At 38.2% G+C, this 21,538-nt stretch overlaps 1 protein-coding gene across 1 annotated transcript in view; it reads left to right on the forward strand.

Annotated features, from left to right (window-relative positions):
* The window catches only part of LOC145987986 (uncharacterized), a 33,457-nt gene extending 13,652 nt beyond the window's left edge, over nt 1–19,805 (forward strand). Inside the window, exons 7-13 of the mRNA XM_083122826.1 lie at nt 5,450–5,568; nt 11,006–11,123; nt 11,544–11,692; nt 13,669–13,917; nt 16,523–16,717; nt 18,094–18,250; nt 18,572–19,805. Of these exons, the coding sequence (XP_082978952.1) occupies nt 5,450–5,568; nt 11,006–11,123; nt 11,544–11,692; nt 13,669–13,917; nt 16,523–16,717; nt 18,094–18,250; nt 18,572–18,986 (1,402 nt within the window). The 3' untranslated portion in view covers nt 18,987–19,805. The remainder of the gene's footprint in view (nt 1–5,449; nt 5,569–11,005; nt 11,124–11,543; nt 11,693–13,668; nt 13,918–16,522; nt 16,718–18,093; nt 18,251–18,571) is intronic.
* The last annotated feature ends 1,733 nt before the right edge of the window (nt 19,806–21,538 follow it).

Raw genomic sequence — 21,538 nt, forward strand, 5'->3', positions numbered from 1 at the left:
ATAATGAGTGCTTCAATGGTAAGAAGATGGGTGAGACAGTTTCGTGGTGGACAGGTTAGTGTTCATGATGAAGAACGAAGTGGTCGATCTTCTGTTGTGAATCCCAATTTGGTTCGTTTAGTGGAAGAGCAGATTAGGGAGAACAGATGAATCACTTTGTCTGAGCTGTCATTAGAGTTTTCACAAATCTCTAGAACTGTACTGTATGAAATTGTAACAGTGAATTTGAAATTTCGAAAATTGTGTAACAGTTGGGTTCCTCACTACTCTCCGAAAATGCCCAAAAGGAAAGAATGGGAAGTGCATTAGAGTTTTTGAAACGGTATAGTGAGTAGGGGGAAGAGTTGTTGGATCGGATTGTGACTGAAGACGAGATATGGGTTTTGCATGAAACCCCAGAACAGAAACGAGGCACCAAGGAGTGGAGGCACTTCGCGTCACCGCGGAAAATGCAACCAAAACCAAAATCTTACGAACAAAAAAATCATATGCACTGTGTTTTGGGATAGGCATGGAGTATTGCTTGTGGAATTTATGGAACGTGGACAGCACATCAATGCCGAAACCTATTGTATGACACTTCCAAACCTGCGTCGTGGAATCCAAAACAAACGACGTGGCATGCTCAGTCGGGGTGTCATTCTCCTCCACGACAATGCTCGTCCACATGTGGCAAATGCAACTCAGGAACTCCTGACGACCTCCCATTGGGAAAACTACCACACACCCCTTACAGTCCTGATCTTGCCCCATCTGATTTTCATTTCTTTCTTGCTGGAAAACATTATGGTACTGACGAAGAACTGAAACGTGCAGTTTTCCAATGGTTCTCCATTCAGGTGGAAACATTCTATGATTGGGGTATAACGAACTTGGTATTTCGCTGTGATACGTGCTTGAATTCTTATGGCGATTATGTGTGAATGTTGTACCATGTATATGTTCTCACCCCTATAAAGGTCATGCATGATATTACTATTTATATTTTTCATTTTATTGCATGATGGAACTTAATTTCCGAACGACGCATTTGACATGTAGCTGGGCTTAAACAGCCACATGTAAGCTATAAGTCCAATAAAATTTATTGTTGTTGATATTTGATATGTAGGCTGAGACAAAATCCAATATTGACACTTCATTTTCAATACGTTTTTACCATTTCTCATATCGTTGGTTCACTTCCCCCTTCCCCTGAGATGAGTGCTGATCTTCTGGCTGGTAGGCTATGATGTTCGGTCTACTGGACGCGTTTCTCGCTTCGTTTTACAGCTAATAATGTGGTTGGTAGTTTGTCATTTTTCACAAAATTTGTGTGTTCCTTGCAACCCTGCCGTGCGCTGTTTCGCCGCAGGAAATGACGTCACAGATACGATAAAAATGTTGTGTTGGGTTGCCAGCATCCAGGCGGCAAAACTGTCTATTTTGAACGGCTGTAGCGTCGAATCGATGCTCCAACGAGAAAAATGTTACTGATAAAAGTGGTTTGTTTTGAGGTCCTCTATACGATTGATGAGGGAAAATGGGTGAACCTCAAAAATCATGACATACATCACCATCACTGTACAGTAAACTGACCCATTCAAACAAACAACATCATGCATGCCGCTGGTTAAACAAGGAAATTCCTTCGACACTGCCGGGTTCGTCTTCCTGATAGAGTAGTGCAACCCGGTAGTAGCGAAGGAGACAAAACTGCAAGTGTCGTTTGTAATTGTAAATAAAAGACCCAGTTCTTGGGAAAACGGACAGTCTCGCTCCAGCCGCATTAAAGACACGTGGTGTGTCATTCAGACTTACGATCAACGAGTCAAGGCCATCAGTGAACCAGTCAGCCAGCGGCAGTTTGGGCCAGGTAAGTAATAGAGAGAGTGTTCACCCATCATCCAATTTACCTCGTACTTCATTCCGCTGGCACGACCCGCGGCGCCGTTCTGTTTCCAAATCGCTGTACCTTTGAGCTACATTCCTTGGTGACCGGCAATCTCAGTTGGCATCTGCAGGTCACGCTTCTATATGTGTGTGTGTGTGTGTGTGTGTGTGTGTGTGTATTCATATATATATATATATATATATATATATATACACACACACACACAATACCTAAGAAGCTTGTTAACATGATAAAAGTATGCACCAGTGAAACAGAAAGTAAAATTCGTGTGGGTATTAATGTGTCTGACAAATTTGCAATTCATGATGGGTTAAAACAAGGAGATGCATTATCCCCATTGCTCTTTAATTTTGCCTTAGAATATGCTGTTAGGAAGGTAAAAGAAACTAAAGAAGGACTAAAATTAAATGGTATGACTCAGTTGTTAGCATATGCAGATGATGTATACTTATTAGGGGATGATATAAATACAATTAAGAATAATGCTAAAATATTTTTCAAAACTGCTAAAGAGATAGGTTCAGAAGTTAACAAAGCGAAAACTAAATATATGCTTACAGGCCGAAACCAAGTGTTAGGTAATAATCAAAATCTAATTATTGATAACAACTCGTTTGAACCAGTTTCCAAATTCAAATTCTTAGGAGCAATATTAACAAATGAAAATCATATTAAGGAGGAAATAAAAAGTAGGCTTAATTCAGGAAATACATGTTACTTCTCTCTTCATAAACTTTTGTCTTCTCGTTTAATATCTAAGAAACTAAAAGTTAAAATATACAAAACAGTAATTTTGCCTGTAGTATTATATGGGTGTGAAACTTGGTCCCTTACATTGAAAGAGGAACATAAATTGAGAGTATTTGAAAATAAGATCCTTAGGAAAATATTTGGACCTAAAAGGGATGAGGAGACAGGTGAGTGGAGAAGGTTACATAATTTGTATTCATGTCCAGATATTTATTAGAATAATTAAATCAAGAAGACTTAGGTGGGCAGGCCATGTGGCACGAATGGGAGAGGAAAGAGGAGTTTACAGGAATCTTGTTGGGAAACCTGATGGTAAGTGACCTGTAAGAAGGCCAAGACGAAGATGGAGGGACAACGTTGAGATGGACCTAAGGGAAATCGGTAGGGATGGAAAAGAGTATATAGATGTTGCTCAAGATAGGGACAGATGGAAGGCCTATGTTGCTGCAGCCATGAACCTTCGGGTTTAAGAAGGCTAATGAGTAAGTTAGTTAGTTTTTTTTAATATATATACACACATACACATATAATTATGTATATCAGTGGCGTATGCTAATTCAAGATCTGGACTATTTCACTATGACACAGTCCTTGACTATGGGGGAAGGTAGAAGACTACGTCCTAGTAAATCCGTGTAGAAGTGGTTACACACATCCATTTTGCTCGTTCCGGCGTCTTCAAGGAAGCCACGTTGCCATGCGAACGGCAGTCAAATTGCAAACTTTTAAGAACTCAGTTTGTCAATTCTTCACGCATCATCACACGCATGATCACACGCAAAATCATCATCATTTTCTTATTGCAATCAACAATTTTATTTACATTTTCTTCTGTATTCTAGCCTAGACTAGAAGACAAGTTCCCGATATATATATATATTGTGGAAGGAACAAGCGAGACATGAAAAATCATAATTTCCAAGCCATCGGAACTCGGTCAGTCGGAACAAAAAACATTCCACTACAATATCAGCAGTGACGTAGGAAACGCACAACATTCCTAATTCACTGCGGGGTCTCACGGCTGAAATAAACAAGTAAACAGCCGCCGACCCGGAACGATAAATGAACAAAACGTCACGCCGCCAAAGGCGAATGAAAACCTAAATGGTTTTCGAGAAGGGACCAGTCGCCTGAAAAGTAGCCGAGGAGAATCCGAGAACCACGGGAGGCTCTACGCATCTACGAGCGTCGAAGGAGACCTTGGGTAACCGCAACGCACCGCCATCATCGCACGTCGCCAGCCTTGCTTCTCTGGATTGGTCCGGTTAGCCGTCTCCTGTCCCTCGCTTTACGGGACCGACGCTCATCATCTTCGCCGCCGCGAGTTCCGTAGGGACCCAGTCATAAAGGTCCGGAGCCCGACCGCTCTGCTCGGACGTCCATTGCAACGGCAGAGTCTCGAAGTCCGAATGCGAGACGAGGGAGCCGCAACAGAATCAGAAGACTGTGGGCTGCCCAGGGCGACGGAGGGCGACATTGAACAGAACCTGAATCAGGAAGGTTCACCGCTGGATCGCTGTCAGTAATCTGAAGAACCACCAGCATTGATAAAGTAATTAAATAATTTAGCTCGTTCCAGTGCCCTACACGAAATGTACACGAACAGTATTGCCAACCACTACCAAGTGTTATTTGGAGCAACTTGCTACCCGTTCGATATATCGCAATGACCTCCTGCGTGGAATGTGTTCAAACTGTATCAATATAGGAAGTGAAGGTGCAGTGAATGTATCAATATATACATAAAAAAACACACACACAGATATGTTAATATAACTTTTGGTGTTATGAGATGAGATAATGTGAATACTTTATAAATAGTCTGTAGTTATACAATAATTAAACGAACTAGTGTGAATTCTTTTATTTTCAGAAAACAAGGGAACTTCTTCCTGGAGACTAATGAGCAATCGCCATTTGCAAAGAAGTCGGATATTTAGGCCGATATTCTTCGGGGGCGTCTCCTATTCTATTTCGAGGAAATATGTTATGAATCATGTATATTATACACATCACAAAAAAATAATGGATAGCATTCATAGCATGTGGATATTTTTACATTATTTTCTACCTCCATGCATCCTTTCCTTAAACTTACCAAAGGTCTCATCAGGTACGAGACTTCAAACGATTAAAGTGAACTTCCCTTAATTCAAAATTTATTTTCAATGCAATTTATTCAGACATATCGAGTGGGTAATCTGTCTGATTATTAGTTACGTGTGTTGTTCGAAGCTGAAAACAGCATGTTAAGTATTTAAACATTTTGTGTTACTGCTACACTCGCTCGAGGTCAACTGAAATCTATTCCACCCTTGTCAAGAGGACTAGTGTCCTTAAAACGATATCACGTGGCATGTCGGGTGATAGTCTTTTGTTTAATTTGGTTACTTTTCTGCCTCTCTTGGCTAATCGTAACTAGGAGGAAGTGCGATGAAATTATGAACTTGATGAAGGGACACTCACACAGAACACTCATGACCGGAGGAGTTTATAGTGGATAATAGCATACTGGATAATATTCTGAAAATGCTGTTCCTCTTTTATTAACCGTATTAACTAAATTGTTCCCCCAATCATTTAAGGGGGGGTGCAGCGCCACAAGCCCCTCTCTTCAGTACACCCTTCCATCCACCTGAATGAGCCATAATTACGGTTTACAAAGGAAGTATGAGGTATCCAACACGACCCACTCAATCGCGTGCAATTTCGTTTGTGGAAAAGTAGACCACATGGTACACAATGGAAGCAAAGAATGCAAGGCCATTCGTCAACAAGGGCGATTAGTCTTTGAATGAACAGCACGCCAGTGTGTCATACAACAGTACAGGATCTGGTGTGTGTAGGCAAATGTGATGCGGTTGTGAAAAATTTCTTGCTTAACATGAAGATTCTGTTCGTCGTTTTCATTGGTTTTTATGGTAAATATTGTTTGTCTTTTTGTTGTTGTTGTTGTTGTTGTTGTTATTACTGAACGTACGGTAAACATTAACTAGAAAGTATTGTTTCAATTGTTTCAATTCATTCTTGTATGCAATATATCTTCACGAATCACGATTAGATGTAAGTGAGTTATTTGTAAGTAAAAATGACCGTGTGAAACATATGAAAGCATAATGTAAGAGAAACTGTTGTATGAGTATTCTGTTTAGATTTTAATATTAATATCGATTGCATTCACTTTTGTTTAGGTATTTCTAATGGAAAATTGGTTTATGGTTCAAAAGAGCTACTGCTGCCATCTAGGAAACAGCCCACGATAAATCTAAATATAATTGTGCAGATTTCAAAAATAGTTTATACGTATTTACGTATTCTTTAAAGTCCATGCAAGCCTCTTAAAATAATTACCAGGGAAAAATGGAAGGACAGGAGTCCGTCAGTTACATTTCGTGGGTAAAGTTTTTGTTGTTATTATTATTATTATTATTATAACAGCTACAAAATGTATGTGTTATAATTTTTGTTCCGAGTTAGGCGTAATGTAATGTTGATGTAATGAACACTAATAGATGGCATCCCTTGAAGGCTCTTTAAAATAACTAAGTTACGGTTACATTCAAGGGCGTATCCAGGGGGTAGGTCAAGGGGGTCCGGACCCCCTCCAAATTCCTTTTTTTTTTTTTTTTTTTTTTGAAAGACTATGGTGGATTCAGCATACTTTCCGATGAGGCACTGGATGTAGCAGGTATAGAAAATTCTTAAGTGTGTGCACGGTTTGTGGATTCTGAAAATAACATCCACTAATTTGTTTTTTTTTTTTTTTAGTTTCACACTGGGTAGTGGTATATCAGCTGAAAATTTGACTTCAGTGAGAAACTGTTTTGGTACAGTAAGTGAAGTTTGTGTGTTCTTTTTTAGAAATATTACATGCAGAGGTGAAATACTAAAAACAAATAGCTATATTGCATTATGTACCAGACAGTAAAAACAAACTATTGTCAGTGTGTGAAACTCGATTTCTAGAAAAACATGCTTCGCTTTACATTTTTGTTGAATTTCTTCAACCTTGTCAGTTAAGTGGAGCTGTCCGAGTGAACCATTCCAAGCAAGTGATCTTGTAGCTGCAGCTGAAAAGAGGACTTTCTTAATTGTGCTCTTTATCTGTGAAAAGGTTTTCAGTTTTACTGTACAGTTGTCAAAGTATTTAGAGCAATCATCACAATTTAGCTTCTGCTCTTCTTACCCAAGAGACGTCTCAGAACTGCTTAAGAAACTTCGAAAGATTTCAGATGAAGAGTACAGCCAAATATTTCAAACTGCTTCTGAAAAGTGTCAACAGACATTCTATTCTGAAACTGCGATTCCAAGAATAATAAACCACCAAAACAAAAAAGACAACGAGATAACTCTCCTCGTACTATTATAGAGGGGGAGGGGCGGCATGCGCCATTAACCTTGGGGGATAGGCACCCCTAGCTGGATCCCCAAATTTTCTTTCGGGATACGCCCCTGGTTACATTTATATATTTTATAAAGTAATACAGTTAAAAAAAACTGTAGGACATTCTTTAATTTCATTAAATTATAATTAACCATTGAGGTGACGTACTACCTCAACTGGATAACCCATGCTTTCCAGTTTCTCTTTGATTTCGTCCATATATTTTTACACGTAAAAATAAAGAGGTGACAAAATTCAAAGCAAACTTTTGCACTTGAAAAACTTAGGACTGAGCCGATACCACCATTTGCTGATACCGATACCTTGACTGAAGGCCGATTCCAACCAATACCGATGCCTAAACCGAAACTTACATAATTCAAGTTCAAAATAACAAAGGCTAGTTACTGAGTCATAGCAACTCATCACATCATATTGTATTAATGACATTAAATAACTGGAAATTATTCTCATGGAGCATTATAGTACAGTGGGATCCATGAGCATTATCGTGCAAATTGTCCATCACCATGTTCTTGCACTTTATTTGACTCAATAAGAGCTTCAAGAATTAAAAGAAAACTCGAAACAAGCTGTTGAGAACTTCTGCACCAACATACATAAAAATCCATCGCTTAAAAATACATAGGATGTAAGAGAAAAATTCATAAAAATAGTCATGGACAATTTGCACGGTAATACTCATGGATCCCACTGTACTTTAAAATGTCTTGCGACATTTTATGTGAACTTCTTTCTCGACCCAGAGGATGCAAAACGAAGAAGAAGAAGAAGTTTTTTTAAATGTTGCAAGTATTTTTAAAGTGTTGCAATTATATCGAACAATCGGCGGATTATTATGAGTGTCCCTGCTTTAATTTAATGTAAACAACATTCATGTCGTTTGGGTTAACTTAGAGAAGGGAGGAGAACGGCATAAAAATATATGCAAAAACAGATACTCCCTCTGTCCCATAATTATAGTCCGATATGCCAAAATGGTAACTTTTTATTTATTATCTTTTGGATACTTGATCGGCCAATTTGTACTGATCCTTGAGTAATAACGTTGTATGACTCATTCCCGTGTTTCATTGTCTTCTTCTGTATACACAAGTGTCACAGTTTGAATATCGGACAAGTATTTTGTGACCACAATCAAAAGTGTACCGGACAATAATTATGGGACAGAGGGAGTATATAATAATGCTCAGTTGGCTGGCTCTGTTTATGCCCTGCTGTCCATTATTCTCTATCATTTGCAATAAAAACAAGTCGATGCAGTGTCGATATTGACCAGCAGTCACCCAATAGACTTATACAGAAGGGTAGGAACCCACAACCACCCATCCTCACAGTGGCATTCATATCTTTCAAGAACTCCGGAATCAGTCCAGCATGATAATAATGCTGGTTTTGAAAACGTCCAAGTTCTTATCCCACGAGTTTGCGAGCAAGAATTGGTAATGAACGTTTTATATTATTTCCACATAGCGTTGACCACCAGGAAGTTATATGCCTTTAATGTCACATTTCGGTGCAGCGCTTTAGTCCTGCCTTTGATCTTGCCATCTGCTTTCCAGGAGTGTACAGCACTTCTCGGAAATCTACAAGGAACTTCCTGTGTTCGTCCCCCAAGTCACAAGGAAGGATGAACGAACCTTTGAGAAGGACAAATCTTGACAAATGAGCTGTTTCTCTTGGTCGCTCTTCTAGAGCCACTCAAGATCATTGGTATCGGATGGTATCTGCGAAGAAAATTCAGCCGATACTTACCGACTCACCCATACAAAAAATACGTCACACAAACATTTGCTCGCAAAGAATGTGTACATATGACGACTATTATCTTAATATTATTTTTAATGAGACATAACATACAAGAGTTGCAGCTGTGACACAGACCAAAATATAGAAGCAATATTTCAGGTAGAATGTATAACAACACGTTAAATGCTGAAACCACCACCACTACTCGACACGATGATTTTGCGAGATAAACACAATTTACATGCGATTTTGCTAGAATTTTAAAATGTTAGTTGGCGTGAAGGCTTCAAATGCGCAATTTTTTAAATACGTATAATTTTTATGCGTTGCTATCATTAGTACGACCTCGCTCGTTTCCCTTTCTTATGAAATCGCTGTACACAGCAGGTGCGTTATTATTGTATGCAGAAGAGACTGGATCTCTCATCGAACATCGTTGCACTCAATATATCTGTTTAAATGTGCGACATAAAATAATACTGGGAAAATGACGTTCATATAAAGCTGAGTGGAGTTGTTATCTCTCTCTTTAAGTTCACTTTATGCACAGGTAGGTTAATCGGGTCTGGACTTACAATTTAAAATGGAATCCGAACCACTATGTATCTCCACCTAGTATCGAAGGAGTAGACGTTCATATGAAGTTAACAGCTAAAAGAAATAACCCCCTAAAAAAAACCTGCAGTACAGCAGTACTCGATTTGCAATATGAGAAATATTTCATTCATTATTTGATGCTGCGACAATACAGCGAAGTGCAGCGAAATGGCAACGCTGTGGAAGTCGCCTGCAGCCCGCGGAGTCTGAGATTGACCGCACCCGGCCTACGTCATGCACCCGTTTACTATATTAGGAGTCCGAAAGAATAATTAATATCTGGAACCATATTTGAGGTACACACGCCAAACTTCTGGAATTTGATCAAATGCGTTATATCAAGAGTTTTTTGCAATTCCATTGAATTTGTAATTATGCATTTCGAGTTTGCACGTTTCCCTAAAATGCCAATTTTTTAAGTATCTAGTAAAATTATGCATTTGATTTTTCCTATAGAGGTGAAAAAATAATCGAACTTCAAGTACACAAAATCTCAAAATTATATGTACAGTCGATTATGAACTGTATGATGTTAAGTTCCCCGTTCGTGAAAATGTGAAGAAAAAACTACACATTTTAGTGATTTTTATTAGAGTAAGAAAACAAAGTTAAGATTAATTTTCAGATAACTCTTATTAAAAAAAAAGTAGATACTTGAAGCTTTCCAATGAGGTATATTTGACTTTTTTCCTCCCACGGAGTACAATTTTACAAGCGCGTAAACCGAGGGCTCAATATTTTTGTCACGGATATTCCAGAATGTAAAAGAAGTTATGACCTTAAAGACAGTACGAAATAATGAAACTAAGTGTGAACTTGGTAAATCTCTAGACTTATCTACTTTGACTTTCTTTAAATATAGCTATTTTGACTTTGTTGATCATTAATTGTATCAGTTCTGTTAATTTTCAATTTCAGAACTTAGATAATAATATTAACTGATTTTGGTTTATACGTCTGAAATGTTCTTGTAGCACTTGATCATATTTCGAAAGCAATTTCACCAAATCTATGAAAATTCTTGAATCATCTGTTGTTCCTCCTGTTGATAATATTTCTCTATGTCCTAGAATCGCCAAGTTATGAGAAACAAAGAATTATATTACACTTATCAATATTTCTAAGAGATTCTTTTGCTTCCGGAATATCCTAAAAGCAGGCAGTTATCGCCTGGTTTATTCAAAATACTAAATATTTGACGTATTGATTAAAATCGAAACGTTTAACTAGAATTTAAAGCCCGATAAAACAGAATGTTTTAGTTTTATTGCCAAGAATAGTCCTTTCCATCTATTTTTTATGATGTTTTAAATGATTTTTTTAAAAACAATAAGCCCTATGTGGTGCGGGGCCCGGGAAGTTGTCCACTACGCCCACTCATTACTACGCCTCTGCTCAGAAATATAGTGCGTGAGGGCCAAAAAGACAAGGCACAAATTAGTAACCATGTTAACAGCCGTTATTATACATTTTGAAATAAAAAATAGATACCTCCAATTACGTCAGAATGAAAAGAACAAGACAATTGCGAATGCTATCATTTGAATTGCGTCTCCATTAAAACCTTTGGATTGTGACCTATTTGTGACAAAACTCACTTTTTTCAGGCAGGTCGCATTGCGCAGACCCAGTCACGCAAGAGGAAGAGACAACCCTGACTCCATGGGCAGACACTACCACTAACATACCAGTGACGTCACACATTTCCTTCAAACTCTATACCAGGTAAAGGGTTATTTTAAGAAAATATGTGGAGTACACAGTTATAAATAGAGTGAAATTATTGTGTAATGAAACTCCTAGCAAATCAATTCCAGCGCAAGGGAAATTGACCGACCTGTATGTATTTGCTCCACGGTACTGTACTAATTGCATTTTCACAACGCCATATACCCAGTTAATTGGTTGTAACCTAATAAACGGTCTAATGGGAATAATTTATGTCACAATATCGTAAATCACAACTGTCCTTGGGTTCTTCAAAATTATTGTTTAATAATTTCAGATTAGCATTACGTAAAGTGTAGAAATATCGTGGAAAATATATCTTCAACACACTTACTTTAAGTCATAAGTTAACACTATTCTTAGTGCCAATTCTAGCAAAACAGTTAATATCTCTTTAATGTTTGTCTCAAACTATAGGGGAAACCTAAGAAACAATCAACACCTAGAGGTTGGCAACGATGTTTTGCTTTCCTCATCAAACTTTAACAAGAGTAACCCCACAGCGTTTTTAAGTCATGGATTTGGAGGGTCATACCAATCGAATAGCGTCTTGAAGATTAAGGATGGTGAGTAAATGAAACGTTGCAAACTTGCGTGGTTATCTTCGAATAGAGTTACAGTCAGGGCCTTGTGTGCTTGTGTCCCCATCTTGAGGCTGGAATATATCGGCGAACGAATTGCACGGGTTCTACTGGCTGTCCCATAAGTCTGAAACCGTAGGTATATTTCATAATACCCCTTTTTCAGTTACAGGTAAACCATGGCACTGACTGACGTCTTCAACTGTGTATGATTCACAATGGTGAACACTTTGAACCAAGATGAATTGATTTGAGTCAGGTTGATTTAAATCAAGATTTATATCAGCTGTTTTTTTTTAAATCACTGATTCAAATCACTTTAAATAAGTAATTCATAGAATAATGTACATAAGGATTTTGTAGATATCAGAATCACTTTTGTGGAAAGTACATTAATCTTATAATCATTTAATGGTGTTTATTAGGCACTAAGAATGGAAAAGAAAGGAAACAAAATATATGTACTGATGGGGTGAAGCTCACATGAAAGACACTTATATTTTTCTTGATTTAAAATTCAATCATTTTATAGGTAAAAATAGCAAATAATTTGTGTAGAAAAATATATAAAATACTAATCATGTAAAATGGTACATAGTGTCATTATTATTAAACTGTAAATAAACATGGCAGCTGATATTTTGCAAACTATTATTATAGAAATTCAGTTTCAAAGAGAATAACATTATTTAAGTTACAATTATTAAGTACATCCAGAATGTTGTATTCTCACTACTGTAGTTTCATTAACACACTCAACAAACATTAGTAGGTTCGTATATACAGTATCAGAAACCTAAAAATGTATATTTACATGTATTGTTTTATTTGCATTAGTCAAACTGTTCAAATATTTTACAGGGCCGTTTACTAGAAAAGCCTTTCTACAAAATACATGTATCTATATGTATGGTGTCAAATACCATACCAGTAATTTTAAGCGTGTTTTTTAAAATCGATTTATATTTTAAAAGATCTGATTTAATTTTTTTTAAAATTATATCAAAAATGATTTATTTTAATAAAAATCATGATCTTTATCCAATCCTGCTTTGAACACATTCTTTAACTGTGCTGTACAATAATAAGTTCCTAACATTAACTTGTTTTGTTATTCTCCTATGGTTTCAGACTTATGGGACACCTTGTATTGTAGGGAAATGTCGCAAGGAAATCGAAATAACAAAGTTGGTACTTGAACAACCGGCAAGTATGTACCTAATTTTGTATAAAACCAGCACCAGCCATCTTATACCAACTTGTTTTGTCATGTTTTTGGGTTATCTAGTAAATTCATATTAATCTTTGCAGTTAAAATAATAAGTCTGGGTTATTTATGATAGAAACCATACATTCAAAATCTGGGTTATTTTGCAAGAATTCTAGTTTATGATCGTTTAAGAAACGTAGTGACATCTTCCATCGACTTACCCAATATTATTCTTCATGGATCAACGGCTCTCCCCCATTCGGTGGCCTTGTCATCAATAGTAAACCCACATTATGCTAAAGTTGAAAAAATAAACACTGTATATGCTTATGTTTTTTTAAAAGTTGAATCCACCTGATTTATCTTACATATCCGCTATAGAAACTCTGAAGGTACGTGGAGAACAATTTCAATACAATTCACTGAATATGCTTACAATTCTGAAAAAGAAACTAATTTATCCTTTGGAATATATAACTTGTTGGTCATTAAGTGATTACATTACTTAATGGCTCATTACAAGGATGAGTAATAACCCTTCCATTAGGTATTCTAATGTGAGCAGGTTGTATACATGTTGCGCGTGTGGAAAAAATTAAAGCTTTTATTTCGTTTAAATGAGATTTTAAATTTTTTTTGTGTATCTTTACTTCGAGACTCAAGAACAGATCCAGGTGGAAACGGATCTCGTCTCTCCCTTGCATGAAAGTATAGAGAAATCGCTGAATTATTTTGAACTATTATTTTCCAGCATACCTGTACGTGGACGACTACAATGTTGTGATAACAGACTGGAAGACGTTGGCACGGATGCCTCAGTACACGAACGCTGCTGGCAACGTTGTGAAGGTAGGAAAGAGGCTGGCGGAATTCATGGAGTACTTAGAGTCGCAGGGTGCCAACTCGTCAGCCTTTGAAGCGATTGGATTCAGCCTTGGCGCACACGTCGTGGGGTTTGCTGGGAAGTTCCTGAAGTCATTCAAACTCCCGAAAATTGTTGGTGAGTTATCAGAATACGTTTCTGCCACTTTTCTGAAATTTACGTTCTAAAAGCAGTGCTAATAGTGGTTTGTGGTGTTTGCATGCCAACCACAAATAAATTGACACGACTGCTACTACCATTACTACTTCTACTCTTATTACTACTAGGGCCTCCCCGATGGTTGCGTAGCGATGATGATGGCGCAATGGTAGCGTTCTCGGCTTGTAATCGAAGGACCCCGGGTTCGATACCCAGTGGAGGCACATAGTGGTTCGAATCTAACTTTAAACTGTACGACCAGTCCCGATTTGCCAGACTGTGGACTTAAAACGCCAACTCAATCAATCCTATTACTACTACTACAACAACTACTACTGCTGCTATTATCAAAATAACAATGGTGTTTATTGTTGTTACTACCAGGTGGTTATAATTAAAGTGACGGTGTTCAGAGTGGTACAGCACGGGCTGTAATGAGAGTAGCAGTCTGAAACTTCGTAGATATGCTAATGAAGCAATGCGCTCGCGAATTATGCCAAAAAAATAGTTCCAATTCTCGCCACCAGGGTAAAAAACGGCGCTGTAAGCAGTCAAAACGTGGAATTTTCCATAACTCTGACGTCAAAGTCGGTGAAATTGCCTTACCATTGTGTGAGCTCCCTGGTTGTTGTTGGTGACGCTTGTTGCTTTTTCCTTTAGTAATGTTCATGTAATTCGAATAGTGAAATTGTAGCGATATTTTATTACAAAGAGTATTGTTTTCTGCGATTTATAGTGTTTTTCCTGTAACTATACCAAGTTTTGACTGCTTACAGCGCCATTTTTTACCCTGGTGGCGAGAATTGGAACTATTTTTTTTTTTTTTTCATAATTCGCGAGCGCATTGCTTCATTAGCATATCTACGAAGTTTCAGACTGCTACTCTCATTACAGCCCGTGCTGTACCACTCTGAACACTGTCACTTTAATTATAACCACCTGATATCATTATTACTAGTATTCCATCCAAAGTAAATATATAAACACAAGATCTGTCACGTCTGCCATTTCAAAAATTATGTTCTCATTTACATATTAAACTAAAATATATAATTTCTTCTAAATTTCGGGAAATACTGAATAATTATAACTCGTAAATAAGATAATTCTAACTGTAAATATTTTACTTCCATTAAACAAAATATCTGGAATTTAAATAAATAAAATCACGTAGAAACAAGTACAATATTTAAAACTTTAAACATAGTATAAATAAGAGAAAAGTCTCCGTTTTCCACGTTTTCAGCTTATTTTATTAAACGCAATCTATATGTAACAAACGAAGATAGTAATGTAACAAAGGGTGGACTTTAGTTTAGTTCATTAAATAAATAAAATGAACATCGAATGTCACAGCAGAAACTGAGTTCCGGCGGGTTCCGACTCACTTTAAGCCCAAAAGAAACTGAAGTACAGTTACTGTTCCTCTTACTTAAAGTAAAATTAATCTAATGTGTTCTAGCAATGTAAAGTTAATTCTGTTAGACCGCGGAAAATGAAGGGGACAATCTACACGCGATACGGGAAGTAAATGTAAAGATGCAGGAAACAACGTTGTAGTGTTTGTGTCGGCTTCAAAATCTTTCCTTGCCGGCGATGTTACTATCTGTGAAACATCAATGTTCGTTCTGCTGCAGACGAACCTGTTTCCGTTATTCTTGTGTCTGGTTTGATTACAGTGACGGGGCAATAGAGGCAAGGTACGACCAGCTTACTTGGTAAATGAGCGTTTGGTCCAAGTATGGAGTTTTGTATGGTAATTAGGTGTGTACTAAATGTGAGCCATTCCGGCTTGAAAATATTCTTGTCCCCGTCTGCCTTGTCACTGTTTTCTTACTGTAAACTTAACAATGTAAAATAAACTAGCGATGACAAGGGCCAGGCAGAAGAAAAATATAGAAAAAGGGGAAGAAAAACACACAACGAAAGTAATAGAATAGGAAGAGAAAGAAAAGCAGAGGAAGAAAGAGAGAGAGAAATAAAAAGGGATGGACAAGGCAAACAGAGGATGAAAGAGGGAAATAGGAAAAACGCAGAGAGAGAGAGAGAGAGAGAGAGAGAGAGCAATAGAAAGTGATAGACAAACGGAGGGGAAAAGGCATAAGTAGAAGAGAAAGAGAGATTGAAATATAGGAAGAACAAAACAGATTATTGCTGAAAAAGACCAAAAAATGGAAAGACAGGTAATGATAATGTTAGAAACAAAGGGAAAGGAGTGGAGAAGAGAGAAGATAAAGGAAAGAACATGTTAGTAGTCATAAACACGGAAGCAAAGCCCACTTGCTTCAGGTTCAGTTTATGATCACGTGGGCTAATCGGGACTGCACGTACAGTTCAAGGTGAGATCCAAATCGCTATATTCCTACACCGGATATGGAGACCGGAAATTTTTTATTACAAGGCGTCAATGCTACCACTACGCTATCGGGAACGAAACATCCTGGCGACGTCAGTCTGATCTGTCCTGCATCTTAATCCATGAGCATGGACCGGGTTTGAATCCTCGTCCATGTAAAGTTATCGCAAACTCTACAACTCATTAACTTCTTCTGTGTCCGAAGTAACACTCTCGTATACATTTCAGGCTTGGACCCCGCAGGGCCCCTGTTTTACAACAAACCCGAGGGGGAGAGGCTACATTCGACGGACGCAGTCTTCGTCCAGGTGATCCACTCCTCCGGTGACCTCGTGGGGGTGCTGAAGAAGACTGGCCACGCAGACTTCTACCCCAACGGGGGCAAATCTCCGCAACCAGGCTGCGAGAAAACCCAATTCCCAAGTAAGTACGCTCGACAGATTGATGTAAAACCATATTATGCACAGATCGGCTAGCCGGGGCTGTACCTTTACAATTTAAGGTAATCGTCTAGTAACCGAGGTGTCCCGGATTCGATTCCCGCTGGAGACACACAGTGGACCAGCGGGAATCGAATTCGGGACACCTCGGTTACTAGGGACTACGTTATTTGGGAGGCCAATGTGGAATTTAAGAAATTCCTAGGAGTAAGGGTAATTTTAATGAATTGGAGTTTGTAGATACTTCTAGCAAGAATTTCAGACAAATCTTACATTTTTAAAACCAAAATTCTGTTTTTAATGTACACCGTGTCCACAAATTATAATTATTAGATAATTTTAGACTACTACAGTTAGTTTCACTAATATTGAACAGACATGATATTACCACCATGTGAAAGAGGAAGTCTGAAGGTTTATAATGCATTCTAGTGTGACCCACGCCTCGTGTGACACGGCAGATGTCCAGGCACTACTCCCATTCTTGCCAAACCCTCTCAACGTCTTGTGTGACGTTACCGATGGATGTTCCCGATGTCGATGCACCTTTGCAATTCTGCCAGTGTCTGTGGAAGTAGAGGAACGTAAACATTGTCTTTGATGAAACCGCACAGGAAGGAATCGCTCACTGTGAGGTCCGGTGACCGAGGAAACCGCCATCGGAGACGTCACACACAACATGCTCGAGAAGGTTTCGTGAAAATGGGAGTCCTGGCTGGACATCTGCCCTGCCACACGTTGGGACCACATCGAATGTATTTAAGGTCTGTGTGTGCAAAGACGAAGATTAAAGGGGGGGGGGTGTCCCCCGATGGCGCCTTGTATTCGAGGGGTCCCGAGTTCTATACCCAGTAGAGGCACATAGTGGTTCAGATTCTATTTCAAACTGTAGGTCCAGTCCCGATAAGCCAGACTGTCCAAGAAGTGAACTTAAAACAACAATTCAACAACAACGAATATAGAGTGATAAAGTTGAGATGGACCCAATGAAAATCGATAGGGACAGAAAGGATTGGATTAATCTTGCCCAGGATAAGGACGGATGGAAGGCTTGTGTTCCTGCAGCCATAAACCTTCGTGTTTAAGGAGGGTAGAGAGTTAGTTAGTTAAACTCCAAATATTCCTCTTTCAAATGATACTAGTATTTCTGTTCATTGTTGGTGAAAATATAGTCTTACAAAATCGACCAATAATTTGTGGACAAAGTTTATTGGGGTGTATATCTTTGGAAAACTCATGATATGCCGCTGTTATTGCTACCTTTAACCCCACCACTGATACTGACAAATTTTCTTTTCCTATTTTATTTAGTTTTTCTAAATGTTACTCAGTGTTTTGTTTTTCCCCCGATTTCTCAAGGAGTTTGCAGCCACAATCGAGCAGTGTGGTATTTCGTGGAGTCCGTTTATCACCCTGAAGCCTTCGCAAGTACCCGCTGCAGTAGCTGGAAAAAGTTTCTTAACGATTCGTGTCCGAATGAGGATCCTGTCGTGATGGGATACGGAACCCCAGTGAGGTGAGGCAAAAATAACATTCAATATACAATCTAAGCATCAATTACTTTTTATTTTAAAATGCAAGAGATTCTCCACAAGAAGTAACTTATATTCTTCTTAAGCTTTGTCTTGTAGCTTACATCCATCGAATTTTACGTTCATAGCCCTACATGTTCTTTTTGTAGAGTTCATTTCACGGCTTTACTGATTATAACCCCAAAATTGTGTTTTCAAAGATTGAAAAACTTGTAGAGAATAATTTCCCTGCTTGCAGTGAAATGACAAAAGAAATTCTCTAACAAAAATATAATTTCTTAAAGAAGAACCTTTTTTCATTTCAGTGCAAGGGGAAAATATTACTTCAGAACTAGTGACAAAAAGCCCTACTACACGTTCAATGGAACTAGAACTGAAGCTTCTGAAGAATCGACGGACAAAAAAATTCCAGAATTAGATTATCCACTGACGACAAACACTCCCAGAGAGACAACAATGCAACACTGGGAGTATATTACAACAGGCGCACCTGACAACAATGAATCATATACTGGACATTTCCCAGAAGCAACCACGGCGCCACATTTCTTAACCACCGAACAGTTACCACTCCCATTAGACTGTTACACAGCAAAATACCCAACACCATTCTATGGAAGAGACACGTACATAAGATACAAAAATATGTATGTTCAAAAAATTTTAAAGGGATTTCCAATTAAAAATTTTTCTTCTTTGCTTCAAGCCACACTAACGTAAGTTAGGCATTTGCCAGAGTTGGGAGAAAAGTAGTAACTTCGTCAGACAAGAATTCTTCTTTTGCTGAAATGCATTCTCCACATAAGATGGTCATGTGCATGCAGTGGCGGCGACTGTGTTCCAAAACTGGGGGGGGGGGGAGTTTACTTTCCATTGGTAGATAAGGTTCAGCATAGTGCGGGGGCAAAAGTGGCAAGAAGTGGGGGGTAACTGCCCCTGACGACCCCTTAATTGCCGCCACTGTGAGCAAGGGCAATATAATAACATTGAACAGAAATAAAATTACCTTGACTTGCAGTTTCCGTTTTAGATATTGGGAACGAGATATATTATAACATTTCGAAATCATATCGTATTCAAATAAACCGAGTACTGTATGCGTTTGAAAACCACAAAATAATTTCAAAATTTTACATTTTGGACATTACACATCACTCATATGACCTTTTCATACTTTTATAATCGTTAGTTTTTCAAGACTCGAAATAAGTACATTCGATCATATTTAAGCTTCCATCAGTATTTATTGAATCTCAAAAATATTTATTTCGTTATATTTAATCTTATCAAGATATAATTGATATCAATAATCACAGTGGTCATTATTTTCTTTATTGCGAAGTTGCACTTCAAAATAAACTAGGTAATGAAATAGATCCCGTAAAGTTTTGTTTATTATAAACATTCTTGAATAAAGTGTATTTGAACGTTTTACGTATCACACTTTTTGCTGTCTGGTGACAAATGACTCGTGTTACTTTCAGTGCAAGAGGACGCTACTATCTGGAAACTTACCCTTCAAGCCCATATTCCAAGACAGAAGTAGTCACAAGCCCATATTCCAAGACAGAAGTAGTCACAAGCCCATATTCCAAGACAGAAATACCAGTAGAAGTAGTCACAGTTACTGATAGTTCATCTGCCTCAATTCACTGTATTTCAGCACTTCTTTTACTATTTATGTATGTAATTTTCAGAAAAGCACCATCTTTAAATATGTAATAAAGTTTGTTATTTCTCCTTTGAACCCTTATTAAACTATAAAAACCTTCCACTCTACAGTTCATTCAGTGACGTGCTCAGGGCAGAAAAGTTGTAATGATGTAAGGTAGTTGCTATTGTTAAAACCATAGTTTGCTTGTTTTAAATCATTCCTAAGAAGTTATTTTTATATATAAACAACTTTATTTCTAATGAAAATTTAATACGCTATGTATATTGTTCATGCTAAATAGAATATATGACAAATAAGTAACAAAGTTCCAGAATACTGGAAGTAGTTCTCCATATTGAATTGATCTTGCTTTCGAAAGTACAGGTACCGACAGATAGAGCTGACGGTTTGGAAAAGAATTAATGTAACGCAAGGTTTAATAATCAAAATTGCTACAAACATAATTGCCATTTTCAGTGCTTACATTAATTTTTCTTTGTTTTTAAAATTGTGTCCGATAAACGTCGGACATCAGGATGATTGCATCATCATTCAAGATTATCAAAATGGACTGTGCACACTCCCTTCGGGTTTGGAAGTCACGTTCACTCAAGTCTTGCATTGTTACCATTGCCGGATCTACAAGCATTGCCCCCCCCCCCCCGCAAAATATTACCAAAGCCCCCTTCTACCTATACCCACCCAACTCAAAAATTTTAAATGGGAAGGGGGTTGGCTATGTGATATATATATATAGTACACTGTTTTCTCACAACTGGAAAATGATAGGTACATTTGTTACAATCACGCAGTCGGAACTTTTTCCTGATTAAAGATTGGTTGAAGGAATCTTTACCCCGGCATTTCTCGTGAAATTCAAGTCAGATTTGATTTTAGTCTGACTGCCACGTGGGAAATCTGGGGTGAATGATCTAAGGTAGAATTTTTTCCGGCTTTACCCGCGCATAAAGCGGCTATAGGGCTCACCCAGCCTCAAATCAAATGGTATGGGGGGGGGCTAAAGGTGGTCGCAGCGTGGTGCTGATCACATTTCACCTCCAACATGGCCGACATCAAAAATATGTGGGGATCTACCCTCCCCCCCAATTCCCTAAATGTGCCTTCATGGCACGGTGCTATATGCATAGGGAACTTTAACTTTACCTGTAGATATTAGATTCATTCCTGTACTCTTGAGTAACTACGTTTATTTTTTTACATACGCGAACCCTCTACTATGTCAATGGCTGAGGACCCCCGAAAAGCTTACTTGTCTCCGGACTCCCTCCGCATGGAGGGGTTTTGCGGATTGTAGATCCGGCATTGATTGTTACCATTTTGTATGGGTGAAGATCCAAGTGCAGCATCCTTCTAACACTACGGTCTCACATGCCCAAAGCAGGGCAACGTGGACTCCTGATAACTGACCGACGCAAAGCGTCCACTTTTTCTGGTGTACGAACAGTACGAGGACGGTCTGTGGGTTTCTTTTTCAGTCTTAACCCTCTCTCTCGATTCTGACCCGAAGCAGTATCGTATTCCAACTGAAAGACCTCACACAACAATCCAATTGTGTCAAAGGTAAACACCATTTTTGAACATTTGAACCATTTGAACA

This window comes from Lepisma saccharinum, chromosome 5, assembly GCF_977018435.1.
Source record: "Lepisma saccharinum chromosome 5, izLepSacc3.1, whole genome shotgun sequence".
In the NCBI taxonomy this organism is placed as follows: Eukaryota; Metazoa; Arthropoda; class Insecta; order Zygentoma; family Lepismatidae; genus Lepisma; species Lepisma saccharinum.